Genomic DNA, 25,267 nt, shown 5'->3' with positions numbered 1-25,267 from the left:
CCTCCAGTGTACCTGGGTAATCTGAGGAAGGGAGTGTTTGAAGATCAAGACCACACATCTGTCACAAAGCTCACGCTGCACAGGGTCGCAGTGGTTCACTGCACCCCTGTATGTTTCTGTGGCATGGACGATATGCAGCAAGAAAATCATAGCAAGACAAGTCTCTGCATTCCCTCCAAATAAGCAAACCAACATCAGCTTCCTTTCCTAGGCCTGATGGACGGCCATATTATTTGCAGGACCTGAAACAAATTGTTTTGAGCTAAGTGACAGTAAACATTTACCAGGTGGACAGACAAAAAAGTTCAAAGAAAATTTATTATCAAAGTACACATATGTCACCATATACGACCCTGAGGTACATTTTCTTGCAGGCATTCACAGTACAAAGAAACCCAATAGAATCAATAAAAAATTACACACAGACAACCAATGTGCAAGAGACAACAAATTGTGCAAATACAACAAAAAAGAAAAAATCTAAATAAATATTGAGAATGTGATTTACGAAGTCTTTGAAAGGGAAGTCATAAGTTGTGGAATCAATTTAGTATTGGAGTGGGTGTAGTTACCCACTCTGGTTCAGGAGTCTGATGGCTGAGGGATAAAAGAAGCTTGTTATAAAATTGTGAAGACTTACTGATTAATGGGCATCCCAGATTTGAATTTGCTCGATATGGGGAAGGAATATTGAAGTGTGCATGCAGAGCCTCATGTTCATGAATTACGAACACTCTGTCATTGGAAGATTGAACACATCAGCCGTCAAGCCATGTACCCACCTGCCCAATTACAAACATCCTGCCAGAGTTGAGGCTGAGTCTCTGAGGTTTACATTAGCCTTATCGTCCACCTCGCAACCACAGAGCTGGAGCTTAACCAAGTCATCCACAATTCCAAGGGGCTGCAAAAAATAGGGTGTATCCATGATAGTGCTTATGCATACAGCGTCTCTGAATACATGGCATCGCTGAAATACTATTTCTGCTCAGAAGTAATAATGGTTCTCAGGTAGCGTTTTTTTTGGCAAAAATGCATTCGAATTGATTCTTTGAGAGCAGAATAAGCATTGTGATTCCTTGTCACTTTTCCAATGCAGATTTTTGTTTTATTGCAGGCTCTAGAGTATCCAAACACTGCACCTTGATGACGGGCACAACATGTAATCCCTGTACAAGTGGAGAGTATATGGAGCATCCAAATGGACTAGAGAAATGTTTTAAGTGTAAAATATGCGATGCAGGTATTTATTATAATATTGATTGAAGTTATGCTGATTTTATCAACCCATCAGGGTTTTCTGAAATTCATTTACAAAGTATTACTGACACCACTTGCTGCTATTGTACCAAACAATGTCATGACTGCATCGTAGTGAAAACCTGAGCTTAACTTCAAACCTGATGTGCCATTTTCTGCCATCAGATTCTTGCTGTAGGACAAATTATGATGAGCTTAAATCTCAGTGAAAATATCCCGGGGCAGAAGTTGCTTCACTTTCTTTCCGGGATTTTAAAACAGCATCTCTTGTCACCCTGTTTTTGTGAAAGTTGACATGTTTTGATCTGTCATATTTTAGCCCAGCTGAGTTGAGCCATGAAACCAGTTGTCAAAAGGGCATATTGCCTAATATAAGCAGCATTGATCAGGCTACAGGTGAGCCTTCACCTAAAGAATGAATACACTAAGAATATGGAGTTGGGAGAGTGCTCACAAGAGTTACTAGGAGCTGGGCAAGGTGGTGGAAAACAGAACTAGCAGGAGGCATGATCTTTGTACAAGGGAGCCACTGCACCTTTTCTGGACTACAGACATACTCTTGGCAGTGGGAGTTGCCAGGAAGATCTCTGCATGGACATGAATGCCTGTACTTGAGAAATCTTCAACCCATGCCTCTTCCTCCTACAGGTTGAAGGAAAATTGGCTGAAATTTCTCTCCTTTAGTTTGGCTTTGTGTGACCTGGGTAATAATTCAACAAACAACTCAATCTGAAATGGGGCAGCAGTCAATGATGGCAACGTGGAATGACTTTGAGTGCACAAAGCAAAGAATGATCTCCAGAAGTAGTGAATGCAATATATGGAGACAATAGTTGAGGTTGCAGCAGCTCATTGATGTTATTGAGGATAGTGCAATTTCAGCCCAATACATCAGTGGTCCCCAACCACCGAGCTGCGGACCGGTTTCAGGCCACGAGGAAACGATATGATTTGGTGATATGAAACAATATGAGTCAGCTGCACCTTTCCTCATTCCATCACGCCCACTGTTGAACTTGAATGCACACGAGGTCATTACCCACTCGATGCCATCAGTCGGTCATTAACCTACAACTACTCGATGAGTAAAAAACAAATGTCACTTGAGAGTTTCTTTGGAAGAGGTGGTAGGGGACATAAAAGGCCTAACGATAATAATAACACAGAGACAGCTCGCCTTCTCTTCTTCACTGAAGTCAGGTGGCTATCAAGGGGGAGAGCCCTGGCCAGGGTTTTTGAGTTAAGAGAGCCGCTGCAGAGATTTCTTTCAGGAAAAAAATCACCACTGGCAGCACACTTCAGTGATGAGGAATGGATATAAAACTCACTTATCTGTGTGACATCTTCAACCTGCTCAATGAACTCAATTTGTCACTTCGGGGGAGAATGACAACTGTCTTCAAGTTGGCAGATGAAGTGTCTGCTTTCAAAGCCAAACTGGAACTGTGGGGATGGCGAGAGGACAGGGGCATATTTGACATGTTCCCAACATTAGCTGGGATTTTGGGAGAGACTGAGGCTGCACCGTCCTTCTCACAGCTGGTGTGCGATCACCTATCTTTGCTGTCAACAGAATTCGAGTGTTACTTCCCAACCGCAAATGATCCAAGGTGTGCAAAGGAATGGGTCCGTGACCCATTTGTGACTGTCCCTGGTGAATCATCCATGTCAGCGTGGGAAGAAGATCAACTCCTCGAGCTTGCAAATGACGGTGGGCTGAAAAGTATGTTTGACATAACATCTCTGCCAGCATTCTGGATCAAAGTCAAGGCTAAATATCCTGAGACAGCCACAAAAGCACTGAAAACGTTGCTTCCATTTTCAACATCATATCTCTGAGAAGTGGGGTTTTCTGCAATTAATGCAACGAAAACTAAATTGTGGAATAGACTGGACATAAGGAACCCTGTTCAAGTATCGCTGTCTCCCATCACCCTTCGATGGGACCGTCTTGTTGCAGGGAAACAAGCCCAGGGCTCCCACTGATTCAGCGATATTGGTGTGTTGCAATGATTTTATATGTTTAAACGAGGAAAATATGCGCTGTGTGTTTAATATCCAAACGTTACTTAAAACGTTATGATGCTATTGACTTATAAGTGAATTATAATTGACTTATCACTATATTCATGCGAGGAAAATATGCACTGTGTGTTTAATATTAAATTCATTAGATAAACCCTTTTAGAAATGAAATTGAGTGTATTAGCCACTTATAAGTGACTTATAATTGACTTATCACCTATATTCCAGTCGTGATTAACACTCCCCACCCCCCATCGGCCGGTCAGCAAGAATATTGTCAATATTAAACCAGTCCGTGTTGCAAGAAAGGCTGGTGGCCCCTGTATTAAACGGTATAATTGCAGAGAAATGATTAGTAAAACTTGGTTGTTCTCTGAGGAAATAACTCATTTTACACAACAATGAATTTCAACATCTCCAGTGGAATTACAACTGCTGTCATTTCGAATAGTTAACACTAGGAAAACAGTGGTACTAAGAAGTCAACATTCCAGTCCAAAGATTAGGAGTTAAACTTCTATATAGGAAAGAACGTTTCTCCTTTCCCAGGTGCCAAAACCTCTTTTTCATCAATGAAACAGGTCTTACTCTTGCAAAAAGCCATCTTGATATATTGACCAGTCACTGCTGGCAGGAAGGCATAGCCTTGACATACATTTAGAGTCATAGAGTTGTACAGCACATGGTCTATGCTGGCCATCATGCCAATCAAGTTCCATTTACATGCATTAATTTCATATCCATACATACTTGTTCATTCAAATATGTTCAGATTCCTCTTAACTGTTGTTACTGTTCCTGCCCCCACAACCACCTCCCTCATGCAAGTATACACATGCTCTTTAGTTTTAGATACTCTTACCAGAGAAAGGAAACACTGGCTATCTACCCTATCAACTATCGCTGATATGTATCATGGAATTTGTTGCTTTGCAGCAGAAGAATAGTGCATTGCATTAAAACAAATCCTATGCATTGCAATAAGAAATAAAAACAAAGTACTACAAAAAGAGAGCAAAAAAAGTAGAGTTCATGAGTTCATAGACCACTCAGCAATTAGAGGTGAAGAAGCTGCTTCTAAAACATTGAGTGAAGCTCTTCAGGCTCCTGTACCTTCTTCCTGGTGGTAGTAATGAGAAGAGGGTATGTCCTGAGTGATAGGGATCCTTAAAGGTGGATACTGCCTTTTTTGAGGTACTGCCTTTTGAAGATATGTCTAATGCTGTGAAGGCTAGTGCCCATGATGGAATTGGCTGAGTTTACAACTCTCTGCAGCTTTTTTTTAATCTGTGCATTAGTGCCTCCATATATCTATATCATTCGGCTGTCAGCCTTCTTCGCTCCAAAGAAAACAGACCTAGCCTCTCCAATCTTATCTGATAACTTAAGCCTTCCCATCAAGGTCACACCCTTGTAAATGTTTCCTGTGCCATCTCCAGCATAATTATATTCTTCCTAGTGTCTGGTAACTAGAACTGCATACAGTATTCCAAGTGCAGTCTGTCTACTATTTTGTACGACTGTAACACAGCATCTCAACTCTTGCACTTGAAGCCTCAGCTTTCTTCAGCACCCTGTTTATCTGTGTTCTCATTTTCAAGAAACTGTGTACATGTATTCCCCCAGGTTTCTCTCTTCAACAGGATTCCTCAAAGCCCTACCATTCACTGTGTAAGCCTTGTTTCAACTTCACAAAGTCCACCACTTTCCAGTTATCCAAGTTAAATTCCATCTGCTATCCCCTTCCCATCTTCCCAGTTGTTCTATGTCCTATTGTAAACTTAGATGATCCCTCTGCAGTGTTCGCTACCCATCCCAATTTTGATATCGACTGCAAACTTTCCGGTGGTGCCGCCTGTATTTTCATTCATATCTTTAATATGCATGATACCCAGCAACAATCACTTTCATGCCCCACTGCGCGCAGGCCTCTAATCTGGAAAACAATATTCCCCAGTCAGTTTTATATCTGTTTGGGTTCTTCACCCAAATCCTATATGTTCTGGCCTTCTGTACCATCTTACCATACAGGACCTGATCAAAAGCTTTATTAAAGTCTTTGTAGGCGACATCTACCACTCTGCTCTTATAAATCCTCTGAAGACAGCTGGACTTTGCACAGTCATACTCATATCATTCTATATACAGGCAGTCCCCGGGTTACGTACGAGTTCCGTTCCTGAGTCCGTCTTTAAGTCGGATTTGTACGGAAGTCGGACCAAATACATCCGGTATTATTTAGCGTCAGTTAGTCAAACGTTTGTCTTAGTATATAGTATATATTTTACCTTTCTATCCATATAAAACACTTAAGAAACGTATGTATTCCAATAATTAAACCACTGCGTTGCTTAGTAATAATTGTAGCTTTTATCGGGGCAGCACCTTTCACATGCTCCATTATTTTCACTTTATCCATTTTCCTTTAAAATTGTTCCAATCGTTGACCGACTGTAGCCTAACGCTTTTCCAATGACCCATGGCGTTTCACCTCTTTCCAAACACTATTATTTCCATTTTATTTACAATCGCGATCACTTTCCATCAATGGAGCAGAAACACTGCGGGCGGCAGGTCCCGACCTGCGCCAGCTCCCGAAGTCCGCTGGCTTAGGACCACCACACTGAATTCCCCGGGTCCTAATATGCACCACACTGAGACAGGTTAAATGGTACAAGTGGGGTCTGTGCTGGGTTTGGGTATTAGATCCTCCACAATATTCCGTGTGGGAATTTAAACTGGTGGTGTCAGTGGTTTTTTTTACGAGGTCGAGTTGCGAGCTCGTCATCAACCCGGCATGGATGGTACGGGAGTCACTGAATCAACATCAACCCGGCAAGGGAGTGATCTGTCACTAAATCGAACTGAGGAACCTCCGTTCTCTAGCCCGGTGCTGATCTGACTGCGCCACCAGCCGACCGGAACAGGGGAGGGGGGTCAGGGTGAATCTTACTAAGAAAAATTTAATCCAAATACAAAGTTAAACACTCAACACTGTATCAACGGCAATGACTTAAAATGGCAGACGGCGTCGCGATCTGACTTAAAATGTCGGACGGTGTTCTTCTTCCTCGGTTCATAAGTATGAGTTGTCAGTTCTCCGTAAGTCGGATGTTCGTAACTCGGGGACTGCCTATATGCGCAGTAGAGAGCATCGTAACAAACTGCATCACTGCATGGCATGGAAACAGCACTGTCGTGGATGGGAAGACTTTACAACAGGTAGTCAAAACTGCCCAATGCATCACTGGCACCAGTCTGTTCACCAACAAGGATATAAATACACAAAGATGCAAGAAAAGGGCCAGTAACATGAAGGATCCCACCCACCCTACTCATGGACTGTTAGTCCCACTCCCATCAGGGAGGAGGCTACATAGCATCCACACCAGGACCACCAGACTCAAAAAGCAGTAAGTTTGATCAACACCTCTACCCACTCACCTTCCCTCCACATCCCCAACTACCACTGCTTATCATTTTGTTATGTACAGACACTCCGGTTTAGACTATATGCCCTATCTATGTGTCTCATAATTTTATAAACCTCTATCACATCTCCACTGAGTATTAAATATTCCAGGGAAAACAATCCCAAGTTTGTCCAACTTCTTCTTAAACAGTGCCTATAAAAAGTATTCAACCCCCCCCCCCCCCCCCCCGGGAAGTTTTCATATTTTTATTATTTTTCAATACTGAATCTCAGTGGATTTAATGTGGCTTTTTTGACACTGATCAACAGAAAAAGACTCTTTACTGTCAAAATGAAAACAGATCTCTACAAAGTGATCTAAATTAATTACAAATATAAAACACAAAATAATTGATTGCATAAGTATTCACCCCCATTTAATATGACACACCAGATCATCACTGGTGCTACCTATTGGTTTTAGAAGTCACATAATTAGTTAAATGGAGACCTGTGTGCAGTCAAAGTGTTTCAATTGATTGTAGTAAAAACACACCTGTATCTGGAAGGTCCAGATGTTGGTGAGTCAGTATCCTGGCAAAAACTACACCATGAAGACACAAGAACACTCCATGCAACTTTGCAAAAAAGTTCTTGAAAAGCATAAGTCAGGAGATAGATGCAAGAAAATTTCCAAGTCACCTAATATCCCTTGGAGTACAGTTAAGACAATCTATGGAATGGAAAGAATATGGCAGAGCTGTAAATCTGCCTAGAGCTGAGTGACTGTACAAGAAGGGGACGAGTGAGGGAGGCCACCAAGAGATGTGTGACAACCTTGGAGGAGTTACAAGCTTCAGTGGCTGAGATACGAGAGACTGCGCATTCAACAGCTGTTGCCCAGGTTCTTCACCAATCGCAGCTTTATGGGAGAGTGGCAAAGAGAAAGCCATTGTTGGAAACAAAAGCTCACATGAAATCTCGGTTAGAGTTTGCCAGAAGACGTGGGAGACTTTGAAGTCAGCTGGAAAAAGGTTCTATGCTCTGATGAAACCAAAATTGAGCTTTTTGGCCATCAGACTAAACGCTATGTTTGGCGTAAGCCTAACACCGCACATCATCAAAAACAAACCCCCCTACTGTGAAGCATGGTGGTGGCTGCATCATGCAGTGGGAATGCTTCACTGCTGCAGGCCCTGGAAGGCTTGTGAAAGTAGAGGGTAAAATGAATGCAGCAAAATACAGGGAAATCCTGTAGGAAAAGCTGCTGCAGTCTGCAGGAGAACTGCAACTTAGGAGAAGAATTGTTTTCAGCAAGACAATGACCTGAAACATAAAGCCAAAGCTACACCGGAAAGGCGTAAAAAGAACAAATTTAATGTCCTGGAGTGGCCAAGTCAGAGTCCAGCCCACAATCCAATTGAGAATTTGTGGCTGGTACTTCAAAAAAGCTGTTCACTCACAATCCTCCTGCAGTCTGACAGAGCTTGAGCAGTTTTGTAAAGAAGAATGGGGAAAAATGCAATGTCCAGATATGTAAAGCTGATAGAGACCAATCCATACAGACTCAAGGCTGCAGTTGCTGCCAAAGGAGTATCCACTAAATACTGACTTGAACGGGGTGAATACTTACGCAATTATTTTGTGCTTTATATTTGTAATTAATTTAGGTCACTTTGTAGAGATCTGTTTTCACTTTGACACAAAAGCGTCTTCTTCTGTTGATCAGTGTAAAATAGCCAAATTAAATCCACTGAGATTCAATGTTGTAAAAACATGAAAACTTCCAAGGGGGGTGAATACTTTTTATAGGCACTGTAGATATGATTCTCCAATCCAGGCAGCATTGTGATGAACCTCTTCTGGACCTTCTCCAAATCTTCCACATACTGCCTGTAATGTGGGATTCAGAATTCCACACTATATTCCAAATATGGCTTCACAAATGTTTTTTTATGTGTACAACATGACTTTATGACTGTTGTGCTCGATGCCTTAACTGATTAAGGCAAGCGTGCCATATGGCCTTCTTCACCATCCTATCTACCTGCGTGGTCATTTTCGGGGACCTGTGGACTTCCACCTCAATATCCATCTATTGGTAATTGCTCTTAAGTATCCTGCCTTTTACTGCATACTTTCCCCCTTTCGATTGACGTACATTTTAGGGACAGCTTCTTCCCCTCGGCCATTAAATTTATGAATGGTTGATGAATGCATGAATGCTACCTCACTGTTTTGTTCTCTTGATATACTATTTATTTAGTTTTTGTATATTCTTATGGTAATTTATAGTATTTTTTATGTATTGTACTGTACTATTGCCACAAGACAACATATTTCAAGACATGTCAATGTTACAAATATGATTCTGACCTCCCAAAGTGCAACGCCTGAGAATTGCTTGGATTAAACTCCATCTGCCATTTTTTTCCAGCTGATCTATATCTTATTGTATCCTTTAACAACCTACTTCACCATCCACAATTCCCCCATTTTTATGTCAGCCATTTAAATTGATTATAATGTGTAAGGAATGGACTTATACTGTTGCCTGAAAGCTGTGAAGGTGAGGATTAGATTCTCTTATCAGATTTAACGGAGAATGATTGAGAAATTGACAAGAAAAAGGCAAGCAGAATACTAGACCAATACAGTCAGAAGCAGAAAATAACATAAAATGGCAAATGATAATCTGATTCATGTGCATGCCTTTTTCTTACATGTTGACCCAACACACCACAGCAGTGTAAATATAGATGGTGAATAACGTCAATCTTTGTGATCCTTGAGACACGATATATTGGTGAATATGGAAGTGTTAGAGAAATTGATATTCTGTACCTGCTTTCAGAGAGGAAAACACAGAAAACTCCCAGTAATAGTGATGAATGTTCGTCTGGGGTGAATAGGGAGCTGAAATAGATTAATGAAACATAGCAGTGGAGAAATTAATGACACTGATAACCAACAAATCATTAGGATCTGATGACCTACATTCCACATTACTGTTTTAAAGAGTTGTCTATAGATGTAGTGGGTGCACTGGTTGTCACAGAGACCAGGTAGCACAGAATGAGTCAATCAGGAAATGTTATAACCTGTTAAAAGGAAATGGTAACAGGAAGGAGTAATAGGACGGGATTGACTCTCACGCAACAGATCAGCTCATTCTGAGGATCAGAATCAGGTTTATTATCACTGGCATACATCTTGAAATTTGTTGTTATGCAGCTGCTTAATATTTATAGCAATTCCTATTTCAATTTTCCAACATCTGCAATTTTTGCTTTTTGAGTGATTTGTTAAGTTTGCTACTGATACAAAGCAGGTTGCAGTGTGAGTTCATGGGAGAATATGGACAGGATAAGTGAATGGGTGACATATGGTAGATGGAATATTAAGTTCTTTATCCACTTTGATTGATAATGGCAGAATGGTGTGCTTGCAGAGCTCTAGTGGGATTGTACCTGGATGTTGTGTACACGTCTGGTGTCTTGGCCTAAAGATGGACATATTTTTGATAGAGGAGGACAAGAAGAATTCCTGGGATAAGGAATTGTCTCATAAGGAAAGATTAACTGGATCATATTATTGTAGACTCTACAACCCAACCTTTTTTATGCCATGGACCCCTATTATTAACTGAGGGGCCCATGGATGCTTGGTTGGGAAACCTTGTTCTGGAGTTTAGAAGAAGCATGAGAGATGATCACACAACACTTTAAAAATTCTTAGTGGGATTAACAGGAATAATATTTTCCCTGGCTGGGATTATCAGGAACATGGGGTCACAGTCTCAGAGTAAGAGCACAGCTACTTTGAGAGGCTCACCAGCTGTGCGTGTTTAAGACCAAGTGTGATATATTTTTAGATTTTCAGCGATATGAGCTAATTACAAGAGAGAGGTTTTGAGCTACAAGATCTTTTTGAATGGTGGCACAGACACAAGGGATTTAGCAGCCAAATCCTGATTTAGTCTTCTGTCTAACTTCAGACAGAAAGCAGTATACTTTAATTCATCGTGGATCTCATAAATGTTTTTGTATTTACAGAGTTGGGACTTCAAGTTAAACAGAATTGTACTTACACTCACAATACGATATGTAAGCCCAGGGAGGGGTATTATTGCATTGACAGCTGTCAGATGGCCAGAAAGCACACAGCATGCTCACCTGGTGAAGGAGTTAAAAAGAAAGGTAGGTTGATGGAGTGCCGTTACTAAGTGATGTGCCCTGGGCAGGACAGGGGAAATTGAAATCACTGGCACCAACTGGAGTTTGCTCTGAGGATGGCTGCCTGAGGCTCCCTACTGGCAACGGCAGCTTGCTGTTAGTTCTTTGAGTGTAACTGGAATGGTCTTTGGATTTGTATTTTAAGAAGCTAATTCATCCCACTTCCCATTTTACCCACTATTGGCCAGTCTTGAGTTTTAGCCACCGAGCCTGAGGCCTCAGTCGATCAGAGTTGACCATGGATATTGTGTCCTAGCTGTCTAGGTATACAAGCCTGGGCAGTACAACATGGAGAGCAAGCTGTTGTCCATGTAGCAAGCTCCCCATCTCCATGCATCTGATGAATCTAAAGGAACGGCAGAGACTGATACAGTTTGGTACCAGCAGCATCACAGGAGTTGCCAGTCTGCATTGAACTTAATGTTGGTCTGCCCTAAGTGCTCCAGCTCTGGATTTACTCCCGAGGCCTTCCCCCATGACTGGGTATGGTCACAAAGCAGTGGAAGCTTGAGATCAGAGTTTTCCTTCTCCTAGATGAGCTGCCAGTCTCGGCTGACTAGCCCCATCTGCTCTAAGCGACTGGATTTAAATTGCCTATAACCCGCCTTTGCACCTTCTGTTAGTAGAAACAGTTCTGCTAGTTTTAGTAACTAAATCACAAGTGAAGGCCAGGAGCTAGACTTGGTTTTCAGAGGCTTTTTGGTTCACACAGCATTGGGAGCATTTAATAGGTAGTGGGAGTTTGTCCCCATTACCACCCCTGGCTATAACAACCTTAGGGAACCAACCTTCAGCCTCTATTGCCCATCTTATTGCATGACTGCGTGCTCCTGACCACAGAAAGTCTAAGGTTCTACTCCAGTTCTTTGTTAAACAGCTTGATGTAAGACCATAAGACATAAAAGGTAAGAGCAGAATTAGGCCATTTGGCCGAGCGGGTCTGCTCCACTATTCCATCATGGTTGATTTATTATCCCATTCTCCTGCCTTCTCCCTGTAGCTTTCAATGCCCTTACTAAACAAAGACCTATTAAATATACCCAATGACTTGGCCTCCAGAGTCATCTGTGACAATGAATTCCATGGATTTACCACCCTCTGGCTAAATAAATTCCTCCTCATCTCTGATATCATTAGTATTTTGGTAGTGCTTTATCTGGCCTCTTCTCATGCTGCTATTCCTAAGTCTGAGCAAATTCTTCAGCTGACAGAGGCCCACACGCTAATCCACCATGAGGAAAGGAATACACAATAATTTATTCCTCTCCTGTGCTGCTCGGAGTTGGGAGTGTTATTTGTACAGTGGTGTGACCGAAAAGCATGGGTATATTTGTAGACCCTAGTAATTGACTGACGGTATTTGTGGATGTTAAAACGGGTTCAAAAATTCTGTTCTTAAACACTGAGAACTACTGAGTGAAGTGGATTCTTTGATATTTTCAACATGCTGCAGGTGACAACTTCATAACAGTTGAAAGTGGAATTGCACATTTATTTAACTATTTGAAGAGGAATGTGGAAAGAAGTAACAAGATCTCTCTGACACTGGTATTACAGCTTTATAAGTTACCCACAATAACATTAATTGTGTGTTTTAGGAACACCTTTCAAAGATACAGTGTGTGAGAAATGTCCTGACGGAACATTTTCAAGTGAAGCTTCAACAACTGAAGAGTGTAAGAAATGGACAGTGTAAGTACTTTAAACTCCACGGTGTCCATGTCCAGAAAGTACCACCTCTTGTTGATTTTTCTCAATACCTCCTTTCTTTTTGCCCTAACCCACCAGGGAAGAGGCGACACAGCGACCATGCCAGGACCACTAGACTCACGAACAGTTATTTCCCCCAAGCTGTCAGTCTGATGAACACCTCCCCACATTAACCCAACCCACCACTCCCCACACGACTACATACACGTCACCCAGCATCACTTTATGTACACATAATCAGTCTGTGTGTTTTGTAGGATTGCTTTTATATTTATTGTGTTTTTATTTCTTTATTATGTTCTTTAAGAACATAAGACGTAAGAGGAGAATTAGATAAATCGGTCTATCAAGTCTGCTCTTCCAGTCAGTCATGGCTGATTTATTATCCCTTGCAACCCAATTCTCCCCAAAACCTACCACATGACCATAAGGCATTGAGGCAGAATTTATGCCTGTTGTTTTTTTTTCAAGCTACTTCGAATCTGGAGTAACAATCATTTTGTTCTCCTTTCACAAACGAGAAAATCTGCAGATGCTGGAACTCTAAGCAACGCACAAAATGCTGGAGAAACTCAGCAGGCCAGGTAGCATCTATAGAAAAGAGTATATGCGATGTTTCAGGCCGAGACCCTTCAGCAGGACTGCAGAAAAAAAGACCTCCTTCACATTTGTGCACTAAAGAATGACAAGCCATTTTTATTTATTTACTGAAGTACAGCGTGGAGTAGACCCTTCTGGCCCTTTGAGCTGCGCTGCCCAACAGTTTCCTATTTAATCCCAGCCTAATCACGGGACAACTTGTAATGACCAATGAACCTACCAACCGATACATCTTTGGACTGTGGGAAGAAACCAGAGCACTCGGAGGAAACCTCCGCAGTCACGAGAAGATCGTACAAACTCCTAACTGTCAGCTCAGGAATTGATCCCAAGTTGCCCCAACCTCAATCTTGAATCTTTCACAATCTGCCTTTCAGAAACAATTAATCATTTGCACTAATGTACTGTTAACAAGATAGAACCTGGTTCAAAACACTCTTCTATGTTTCTCACTTCTTTAATTAGAGGGAATTAAAGAAACTGCCTGGCCCATTGATGTACATTTGGAAAGTATTTCCGTCCTTTTGCCTTGTCCTGGGTGGGAGATCTTTCAGTGAATTGTCTCATTCTCTGGATCTTCCTTTCTGTACCCCAAATGAAAGTCTCTCATTTCAGGAATAACTGGGAGCTTTTGCACTTAGGCAGCAACTCCCAGATGAAAAAAATTAGCAGACTCATTTAATTTGGAGAGTGTGGAGTTCCTTACAGGTCTGCAAAAGATGAGAAGTACTTTTCTTCATCCTTATGTAACCACAGTACAGAAACAATGCTGATCTGTCTTTGTACTAATTGTGTTCATTCCAGTAAACCCTGTGTGGAATGTGCTTAATTGATGTTTTTTATTGTAAATGTGGTGTCTCTGATGCTCCGTGTCTGTGATGCTGTTACAAGTAAATTTTACATTGTACTTGTCATAGACACTCAGTGGCCACTTTATTCCAGTACCTCTTTGCCTAATGACGACACCACTGAGAGTATGGTCATGGTTTTCTGCGGCTCTACCCGATCTACTTCAAGGTTGGATGTGTTGTGTATTCAGCGATGCTCCCCTGCACATCACTGTAGTAAAACATGGTTAATTGAGTTTCTGTCAGCGTGAACCAGTCTGGCCTTTCTCCTCTGATCTCTCTCACAAGATGTTTTTTGCCCACAGAACTGCCACTCAGGTGATTTTTTTTTGTTTTTCACACTATTCCCTGTGAACTCTAGAGACTGATTTGCCTAAAAATCCCAAGAGATTGACAGTTTCCGAGATGTTCAAATCACCCCGCCTGATACCAACAATCACTCCATGGTGAAAGTCACTTGGGTGACATTTCTTCATCATTCTTCCCCATTCTGAGGTTTGGTCTGAACGGCAACTGAACCTCTTGACCTTGTCTGCATGCTTTTAGGCATTCAGTTGCTGCCACACGATTGTCTGATTAGATATTTGAATTAACGAGCAGGTGTACTGATGCAGTTCAAAGTTCAAAGTAAAATTTATTGTAAGAGTACATATATGTCACCACATACAACCCCGAAATTCTTTTGTGGGCATACTGAGCAAATCTACAGACTGTAACTGTAACTAACTGTGAACATCAGGAACTGTAATCTGCCACTGTAGATATAAATAAATACCAATAAATAATGAGCATGACGTAACAAGATAAAAGAGTCCTTAACTGAGTGTAACTATCCTCTTCTGTCCAAGAGCCTGATGGTTGAGGGGTGGTAACTGTTGTTGAACATTGTGGTGTGAGCCCTGAGGCTCTTATACTTTCTGCCTGGATGGTGAGGATCTTTGATGGTGGATGCTGCTTTTCTATGACAACGTTTCATGTGGATGTGCTGAATTGTTGGGAGGGTTTTACTCGTGATGTACTGGACCGAGTCCTCTACCTTTCGTAGGATTTTCCACTCAACGACACTGGTATTCCCATACCAGGCTGGAATTCAGCCGTTCAGCACACTCTCCACCACACATCTGCAGAAGTTTACCAAGGTTTTTGATGACACGCTGAAACTCTGCAGACTCCTGAGGAAGAAGAGGCTCTGTCATGCTTTCTTTGCAGTTGTATTTATATGAAGGTGTACCTAATAAAGTAGCCACTGAGTGTACGTATGTTTCAGTTCAGGTGATGCATTTCCACTTTAGGTATTTCTAATAAAAAAAATCTAAAAATGAAAACATATGTAAATCGTACATTCTCTGCATAACTCAAGTATAATCATAGTTAACGTATAACTTTGTAAACTGAATTACAAAAAATCCTTAAGTATATTTTTACAAACATAATCTACAGCAAAAAAAATGTGTTGAATTGTTGAGCAACACACAAAATGTGGGAGGAACTCAGCAGATCAAGCAGCATCTATGAAGGGGAATAAACAGTCAATATTTTGGGAATGAGATCCTTCATCTGGACTAGAAAGGAATGGGGCAGAAGTCAGAATACAAAGGTGGGAGGGGAGAGTATGATGTAAGAAGCTGGGGGATGATAGGTGGAAGAAGTAAAGGGCTGAAGGAGAAGGAATCTAATAGAAGAGGACAGTGGATCATTGAAGAAAGTGAAAGCGTAGGGAACCACCTTCCTCCTCGCCTGATCTCAACTATCATTTGCTAACATGTACTCCTGCCCTCCCCGACCTTCTTCTTTTGGCTTCTGCACACTTCATTTGCAGTCTGGATGAAGGGTCTGGGCCCAAAATATCAACTGTTTATTCCCTGCCTGACCCACTGAGTTCCTGCAGCATTTTGCTGAATATTTTCAACATCTGCAGATTCATGTGCATGTGCAGATTCATAGTATCTATCGGCTGACAAAAGTTTGTTTCAGTAGATCACAGCGAGGTAGCTGCTTTGCTACTTACGAAACGCTGAGCCCGAATGAGGCTGTCTGCAAATATTTTAGCACTGGGTTCCCCAGGAACATTCAGTGTGCTAAACAGGTTTAGAGGCAGTGCTCCAGGCCAGTAGCGACGGCACTTCCCGCCGGCCGCCCGAGGCCAACCAGTGATCCCCGTGCGGTCAAGTTCAACAGTGGGCTGACAGGGAATGAGGAAAGCTGCAGCTGACTCATATTGTTTCCTCCCGGCCCAGCGGTTGGGGATCACTGAATTACACAGTGTAGTGCTGGGGGGAGGGGGGGGGAGCTACACGCATACGCACTGGGCAGAAAAAATTGAACTAAACCCCCGCAACCCGGAAACAATCTGTCAACAGTATTTATGTATTTATTTTTCATTTTTTTCTCGGGATCTACTGGGAAAGTCTCAAAGATTGACTAGTCGATCGCGATCGATGGATTCGTGACCACTACTGTAGATCATTGGCTGTTGAAATTTTTTCTGATTGACTGGGATTTCAATAACAGATAATCGTAACATTTATTGTAATTAAACTTAGAGCAACTATTGCAGGTGCTTGTATGGATACATGTTTTTTTATGTCTTCCCCAGATGTGAAATGGCCAAATTGAAACAGGTTGAACCAGGGAGCGCTGAAGCTGACGTGAAATGTGAAAAAGTGTCCGCGTTCAACTGGAAAGTTGTTGTTTCCGTTGTGGTCGTTATTTTGCTTGTAATTCTTGGTGGTATCGTGGCATATGTTTTGCGGAAGAATCACAAATGTGAAACAGGTATGTGAATGAATTACTGTGTGCATAGAACATAGAATATTACAGCACAGTACAGGCCCTTCGGCCCATGATGTGTCGACATTTTAACCTACTCTATGATCAATCTAACTCTTCCCTTCTACATAGCTCTTGTTTTCTTTTCAGATTCTGATTCCGATTTACTTCTCTATTTATCACGTGTACATTGAAACATACAATGAAATACATGTTTGCGTTAACAACTGACACACCCAAGGGTGTGCTGGGGGCAGCCTGCAAGTGTCAGACACATTCCAAGGCCAGCACAGCTTGCCCACCACGATCAGCACAACAGCATCATAACACACTCTACAGAGCAACACAAGCAGAAACAACTACCGAACAAAATAAGACAACAACAGCCAAACAAGCCGCTTTCCCAGCCTCCCACTCGTAATACAAACAGGCCTCCAACCCCGGGACAGGTCAGCTGCTGGCCTCCAGATCTTGGTTTGGCTCTGGTCTCTCAAACACACAGATATCAGACTCCCAATCTCCAAACTCTGGCTCAAACTCCCAGACTTGCAGACATCAGGCCTCAACCTTCAGTCTCTGGCCAGGACTCACTGTCTGCTTGCTGACCTCTGGACTTTGATCTTCAGCTTCAGCCTCCAGACCACTGACCTCTTGATATCAACCCCAGGACTTGATAATCACAAGTTTGACCTTTGGGCCTCAACGGACCCAATTTCCGTGATTGTTGACTTTTGATCACAGAGGTTCGGAGGTGGAGGTGGGGAGGAGAATGGTGAAGGGTTCACTAGCCCTCATAACTCCCTGCCCATACATGCTTCCAACTTGAAATCTAGCAACTTGGGTATTAGTACCTGTCGAACCTGATCTGACCCAACCTCTGGATCACTGACTTTTGACCATAGAGCGTTCCAACCTAAACTCGGAAAACTGGCTCATACCCCTGACTCTTCATTCTCCCTCATCCCTACTGAACCTCTAAATCCCGACGCTATCTCCAAGCTATCTACAAACCCATCCTCTGCTGAAATCCTCAGTCACCTCTCTGCTACTTAAACAACTGTCTGTTCCACCGCCCTACTTGCTGATTACCAGTAGCTCCTGCTACAAGTGCTCTTCAGCTTTTAAATATTAGTACAGTATTCATTTTCCAAGTCCTTCCCTGGCCTTGGACAACTGCTATTCCTTCCCTTCAACCTTATACAATCTTGCAATCTCAAAATTCCTGATCATCTCTGAACTTAGCATCCACCGGTCCTCTAATCTCTGGAATTTCCTCCTGGAATCTTTCTTTCTTTGACGTTCTCCAACAGATTTACCTCTGTGATCCTGCTGATATATGTGATTTATTATTACAAATATCAGTGCCATAGTTTGTCACTGATTCTATTGTATTTCTTTGTTCCACTGTGAATGACTGCAAGAAAATGAATCTCAGGTTAGTATAGATGTACTATGATAATAAATTTACTTTGAACTCACTGTCTTAATTTGCCAGTATTTTTGTCAACACTCCTATTAAGTTCTTCAGAATATCATTCCCAGTACATTCATTGGGATAGCATTCCTGCTCTGATTCATCAGCCTTTAATTTTGATGCATATGGAGAAAAGGAGTAGGATGAGATGGAAATGTTGTGCACAAGCCCCATACCAAGAAGAATATGGAGAGAGTCCATGAAGGTGAACACCCATCAATCTTAACAGCACTGGCTGTTTAGGCCTGTTGGGCCCTGCTACTCTGGTTCTGCGTTCAGACTTCAAACATTGCAGACTGTGGAAACCTCACAAATATTTTGTATATCACAGTAGTAATGTGATCAGAACACAGCTGTCCATTTTTAAATGGGTCCCATTGGGCAGTGGTAGAATCATCCATCAAACTGATATGAGCCAAACATAACCGTTGTGATGGCAACCGTTGGTGAGGTCACTTTGGTAAAACAACCTCCCACACACCATTCTTGTAGATTGACACTAGAATATGATTTGCGACTTAAACTCCCATTAATTTCTTTTAAAAAATATGGCAAAACAAAGTAGAAATATGATAAATCAATTTGAATTTACTTAAATCTTATATCCGTCCCACAATATGAGGGAGTAAAAATCATTGCGTAATGACTGTTGCAATGTACAGACATGAATTTATAAGTCTAATGGCTGGTAGAATGAAGCTGTCCCGTAACCTGTTGGCCCTGGCTTTAATGCTGCAGTAGTGTTTGTCAGACGGAAGCAGCTGAAACGGTCTATGGTTGGGGTGACTGGTGTCCCCAATGAGATTCCCAGCCTTCTTTACGTACCTGCTGCTGTAAATGTCCTCAGTGGAGGGAAGTTTGCACCCATAGATGCGCTGGGCTGTCCGTACCACTCTCTGCAGTGCCCAGCGATCGAGGTTGGTGCAGTTCCCGTACCTGGTGGTGATACAGCCAGTCAGGATACTCTCAATGGTGCCCCTGTAGGAGGTCTTGAGGATTTGGTTACCCATGCCGAACTTCTTCGTTCATCTGAGATGAAAGAGACGCTATTGTGCTTTTTTTTTGCCACACAGCAGTGTGTACAGTCCAGGTGAGATCTTCAGTGATGTGTATCCCGAGGAGCTTGAAACTACTCACTCTCTCAACTATAGTCCCATTGATGTTGATCAGGGCGAGCCTGTTTCCGTTCCTCCTGTAATCCACAATCAGCTATTTTGTTCTTTGGACATTGAGGGACAGGTTGTTATCTTGGCACCATTGTGTCAGGGTGTTATCCTCTCCTCTGTTGGCTGTCTCATCGCTAGTAGAAATAATTTCACAGTACTTCTTGTGTTTTTGTTTTTGATAGGTAACCGGAACAATGGAGACACCAGGGTAAGTACATAATATCTCTCCAATATTTAAAAGGCACATGTATTAAATTGTAATGACTGCAGAATTAAAATTGACATCATAATGTAAACAGACTGCAATTTAATTCAACTAATGTCCTGTTATGTTTTCCATGCACATTATTTTTATCTTGAAACAATGCATAATTTCACCAGTTGCAAAGCATGTTTAACGGTAATATCAGCTGATGGCATCTGAAGCGTTAAGTGTTTAAGTACTGAGGTTACTAATAAGTCCTTGAGACAAAGGGAAGAATTAGGCCTTTCAGCTCATTGAGTCTGTTTCAGCATTCACCATGGTTGACTTATTTTCCATCTCATTGGATGATTGTAAGTAGTTTTGGTCCCCAAATCTCAGAAAACATCCAGGAATGTAAGGGTTAAAATGTGAGGCTAATTTGATGACTCTGGTCCTGTGCTTATTGGGGTTTAGAAGAATGAGGGGAGATCTCATTGAAGCCTACTGAATATTGAAAGGCCCAGATATAGTGGATGTGGAGAGGATATTTCCTATACTGTAATTGGGGAGTCTAAGACCAGAGGGCATAGCCTCAGAACAGTGGGACATCCCTTTAACAGAGATGAGGAGAAATTTCTTTAGCCAGACGGTAATCTGTAGAGGCAAGTCATTGGGGATATTTAAAATGAAGGTTGATAGGTTCTTGATTAGTAAGGACGTCAAATGTTATAGAGAGAAGGCAGGAGAATGGGGTTGAGAGGGAAAATAAATAGCCAAGATCAAAGGCTTGATGGATATAGGAAATTCTGTGCCTGTGTCCTATGGTGTTATAGAAACTAGTTGAGATGATGTGATGTGTCTGTTGTGGAGGGGAGGAGTAATAACGTGGTGTAATGTTGGGGAGTCAGTGCTGCACAGTGTGGTTGGCAGAACCAGGGCTGATGAGGAAGAGTAGGGATGATAAGACAGGATGCTTTCAGGTAAGCTGTCACTGGTGATATTGATTGATAGATATTTCTATTTTGGGCTGGTGAAATCCCAGATAAACATGATGAGAATGTGGAATATGGGACAACATTGGGAGTCTAATGTGAAGATGGAGAGTGACATGGAAGGTGATTTGAGAAGATCATGAAATTTGTTTTGACTGTCAGTTGCTTCAGGATGGTTTGTCTCTACTAATGGAGCAATAATAAATATCACAGTAATTGAAGCTGATTTAACGATGATATCCATGAAGGAACATTTTTCATAGTTCAGCTGACGGAGGAAGGCAGAGATGGTACCAGCTAATGGGCCTGTAGTTAACTGAAGGTGAAATGATGAGAGTTCTGCCCATGTTGGGAACCACAGAGTCCTTGTGCCATTTATGATAATGACGAGAGTCGGTGTAGGACATCATAAGGGAAATATCATGTTACATTCATTCTCATAGACAGAGTGACAAAACAAATACCACTTACAAAATTTGATTTTCTAAACTAGTGATTATAATAACTTGTTTACCTCTGCAGTATCACAATGGAGATGAGAAGGTCACGGAACGTCTCAGAGACCAGGAAAGGGCAGAGTAAAGTGGGAGAAGTGAGTACATTCAAGCAACCTCTCATATATTTCACACAACTAATCTTAACTGAAATTTTCACATACAGGCAGGTAACTTTTGACCAACCGGTCTACTGGAGAAGGAGATGCTCAGTTTAGAACATTAGTCAGCTCAAACCTTTTCTCTATGTCAGGTTCTCTCCTTGTTGAAAGCTAAATAATTCATCAATTCATCCCAAAAGCAATGCGGTTTTGAGAGGACTAGAATGCAAGAGCAAGGACGTGATGCTGAGAATTTATAAGGCATTGGTCAGACTGCACTCTCACTCAATCTTAAAAATAGCCAAGAACTCTGCCTCCATAGAGTTCCATAGATCGGTGGTCCCCAACCACTGGGCCGCGAGGAAACAATATGATTTGGCGATATGAAACGATGAGTCAGCTGCACCTTTCCTCATTCCCTGACACGCCCACTGTTGAACTGGAACACACACGTGGTCATCAGTCACCTAAACGCAGTGATACCCCAGTGCCAGGGATCACTGGTTGGCCTCGGGTAACTGGCTACCTCGCGCAGCCGGCGAGAAGTTCTGTTGTTACTGGCCTGGGATGCGGACAGATGGGCGCCGCCTCTAAACCTGTTTAGCACACTGGATGTTCGTGGGGAACCCGGTGCTAAAATATTCGCAGACAACCTAATTCGGGCTCAGGGTTTCGTAAGTAGCAGAGCAGCTACCTGACTGCGATCTACTGTAAGTCATCCCTCGAGCCAAACTTTTGTCAGCTGATAGATGTTACCTACCTATAAGGGGGGGGGGGTGGGGGCGTGTGCCCTGTCGCACTCTCACTCGCTCGGTCACTCTCTCCAGACTGCGACCACCACGGCCCCGGCACGGGGACATCCGACCCTTACCTTGTCCTCTCACCCCACCCACGACCAGCCGCACCTGGCCAGGGCATCTGGTAGCAGGCGGGCGGGAATCTGGAGGTCGGGCCTGGAGGCTGTCTGATGAGGCATTGAAGCCCTCAAATCTACTTTGGTACCTTGAGTCCAAGCACCCTGCACTTAGAGACAAACCCGTTGAGTTTTTTTGAGCGGAGAAAACGTGAGTAAGCAGGACAGAAGCAAGTGCTGAGAACAACGAAAACTAAATTGCAGAATAGACTGGACATAAGGAACATATTGCTGTCTCCCATCTTCCTTCAATGGGACCGTCTTGTTGCAGGGAAACAAGCCCAGGGCTCCCACTGATACAGCGATACAGTATTGGTGTGTTGCAATGATTGTATATGTTCATACGAGGAAAATATGCACTGTGTGTTTAATATCCAAACTTTACTTAAAATGTTATGAACCTTTTTTGGGACTCCTAAGGTCACAGGACTTATGACTAAACCATAACGCCTTGTGAAATGCCTCCTGCAAATTCCAACTACAACTTACCTTATGATTTTGCTCCACCCGTCTCTGGTTGAGAATTTTTCAATTTCCATGATGAATTCTTACGTCAGTGGTGGACGCTCTTTTGGAGAGGGTTCTTGAGGACAGGACTTAAGAGCATTTGGAAACAAATAGACTTATTAGGGATTGTCAGCGTGGCTTTCTGAGGGCCAGCTCATGCCACACAAGCCTGATTGAGATTTTGAGGAAGTGACAAAACAAATTGATGAAGGTAGAGCACTGTTGTGGACTTTTAGTAATGCTTTAGACAAGATTCTCCATGTTAGGCTCATCCAGATAGCCATGAGACATGGGATTCATGGAAACTTGGCTGCATGGATTCAGAATTGGCATGTCCACAGAAGGCAGAGAGTTGTAGTAGATGGAATGTATTCTGCCCAGTGGTTGGTGACCAGCATTGTTGTGCAGAGATTCCCTACAATTTGTGTTTTTATAAATGTCTTGGGTAAGAAAGAGGAGAAGTGAATTAGTAAGCTTGCAGATGACATGAAGGCTGGAGGTGTTCTGGATGGTGTCAAAGGTTGATGTAGGTTATAAAGGGATGTGAAGTTGGGTGGAGCAGTGCCAGATGAAGTTCAATCAAGGGAAGTATGAAATGATACATTTTGGAAGATTGAACTTGAAGGCATTCCTTCTTCTTATTGGGCCGTTAGTTCCCAGTAGAGCGTAGACCGTGAAAACCCTCCCTTGGAATTCATCAATGTTTCTGTAATCTATTGTATTCACTGTATAGGTAGCTTCACCCTGTTGGCCAGCCTTACCCATTTCCAACTCTCACAATGGGTTGGACTGTCAGAGGCTACTTGAAGACACAGTACAAGGTTATTGACAGGGTTCTTAGCAGTGTGGAGGAACAGAGGGATCTTGGGGTCCAGATCCATAGATCCCTCAAAGTTGTAGCTCAAGTTGATAGGTTGATTAAGAAGTCCTGTGGTAAGCTGGCTTTCTGTGGTAGGGAGATTGAGTTCAAGAGCCACAAGATAATGTTGCAGCTCTCTAAAACTGGTTCAAACACACTTGAAGTATTGTGTTCAGTTCTGATTGTCTCATTCTAGGGAAGGTGTGGAAGCTTTAGAGAGGGTGCCAAGGAGGTTGTTGAATTTGCTTGTTTAAATTGTGATGTTTCTACTGTGCTGCTATTTCATCTTTAATTAAGTAATTTTGACCATTATTTGCAAAACCAATTTGTCTCCCTTTCTGTTGACAGTCCTTTGGTTCTTCAGAACTTAAGGATTTGTGGGAGATCTATAAACAGCGCATCCACTATACAATAGCCACAGCTTTTCGGACCGAGGATACAGGCCATCAGGGTCTTGTCTGTGTGCTCAATAGTTTCATCATGTAAAATCTGTTTAATTCCTTTGCTGTTTCTTCACTGCCCATCATTGTTTTTTTGGGTCTCATTTTCTAACTACTGTCTGTTCACTTGAACCACTGTCTTTCTTTTGTATACCTTTGCGATATACCTTTGAGGAATATGAAATATATTCCTCAATAATTTGCCCTCAGTTTATTTTTTATTGCCAATGTCATCATTCAGATTCAGTTTATTGTCATTTAGAAACCACAAATGCAATGCAGTTAAAAAATGAGACAACGTTCCTCCAGAATGATGTCACAAAAGCATATGACAAAACAGACCACACCAGAAAATCCACATAACGTTTGGCAATCCCCAGTCCAGAGTCTGGAGAGACTGCTGCGTACTAATATCGCACTACCGTTTTAGCGCGTTCCCCGGAAAGGAGCTCCAAATCCACCAGACAAACAAGACCAAAAACTAAAGCTACAAGACCTGCACAAAACCACATAGTTACAACATTTAGTTACAACAGTGCAAACAATAGCATAATTGATAAAAAAAAAAGACCATGGGCACAGTAAAAATAGTCCAAAGATTGTTAAAGGACTATAAGTTCAAAAGAAATCACCACACAGTTTCTTTGCTGGATTCTGCATTTATCCCAATCTTCAGGTCTACCTATAATTTTTGCTTCCTTCTGTGTTTCTTCCTCCAACTTAATATTCTCCTGAACATTGTTGGCCAGTCATATTCCAATTAGCTCTTCCTTAGAATCTGTCCTCCTTATTGGGAACATTGTAATGTGTATGTTATGCATCAGCTCAATATTATCAAGATGCACAAAATTCATGGAACAACCGGAGAAAGGATTGTCCAAAGCTGTGCAGATTGAAGTCCATCAGAGTCAACATTGGTGAATGTAATTGGCCTTCACTAGACTAATAAAACAGAAAATGTTGGAGAAAACTGCTGGTGAACAATATCTGTGTAAAGAGAGACAGTTAATGTGTTAATGAGAAACTGTTAACACTTCATCAACATGTTAATACACTCAAAATGCTGGAGGAACTCAGCAGGTCCGACAGCATATATGGAAATGAATAAACCCAGGATACAATCTCCACTCAAGATGTTGACAGTTTATTCATTTACATAGATGCTCCCTGACCTGGTGAAATCCTCTAGTATTTTGTGTGAGTTTCTCTGGATTTCCAGCATCTGCAGAATCTCATGTGTTACCAACATGTTAACCTTGTATCCATGGATGCTGCTAT

The 25,267-nt window shown here is 42.1% G+C and overlaps 1 protein-coding gene across 7 annotated transcripts in view; it reads left to right on the top strand.

Moving 5' to 3' along the window:
- The first annotated feature begins 495 nt into the window (after positions 1-495).
- The window catches only part of LOC140718523 (tumor necrosis factor receptor superfamily member 14-like), a 530,540-nt gene continuing 505,768 nt past the window's right edge, over positions 496-25,267 (top strand). Inside the window, exons 1-6 of one of the 7 annotated variants that reach the window (XM_073032482.1) lie at positions 518-1,243; positions 10,753-10,896; positions 12,531-12,624; positions 16,687-16,865; positions 19,682-19,707; positions 21,198-21,267. In XM_073032482.1, coding sequence (XP_072888583.1) covers positions 1,147-1,243; positions 10,753-10,896; positions 12,531-12,624; positions 16,687-16,865; positions 19,682-19,707; positions 21,198-21,257 — 600 coding nt within the window. In that variant the 5' untranslated portion in view covers positions 518-1,146 and the 3' untranslated portion in view covers positions 21,258-21,267. The other 6 variants (XM_073032479.1, XM_073032483.1, XM_073032480.1 and 3 more) reach the window with 6 other exon arrangements.

This window comes from Hemitrygon akajei, chromosome 29 (assembly GCF_048418815.1).
Source record: "Hemitrygon akajei chromosome 29, sHemAka1.3, whole genome shotgun sequence".
In the NCBI taxonomy this organism is placed as follows: domain Eukaryota; kingdom Metazoa; phylum Chordata; class Chondrichthyes; order Myliobatiformes; family Dasyatidae; genus Hemitrygon; species Hemitrygon akajei.
Note: the sequence above shows the minus strand (reverse complement) of the source record. Positions and strands in the feature narration are given on the sequence as shown.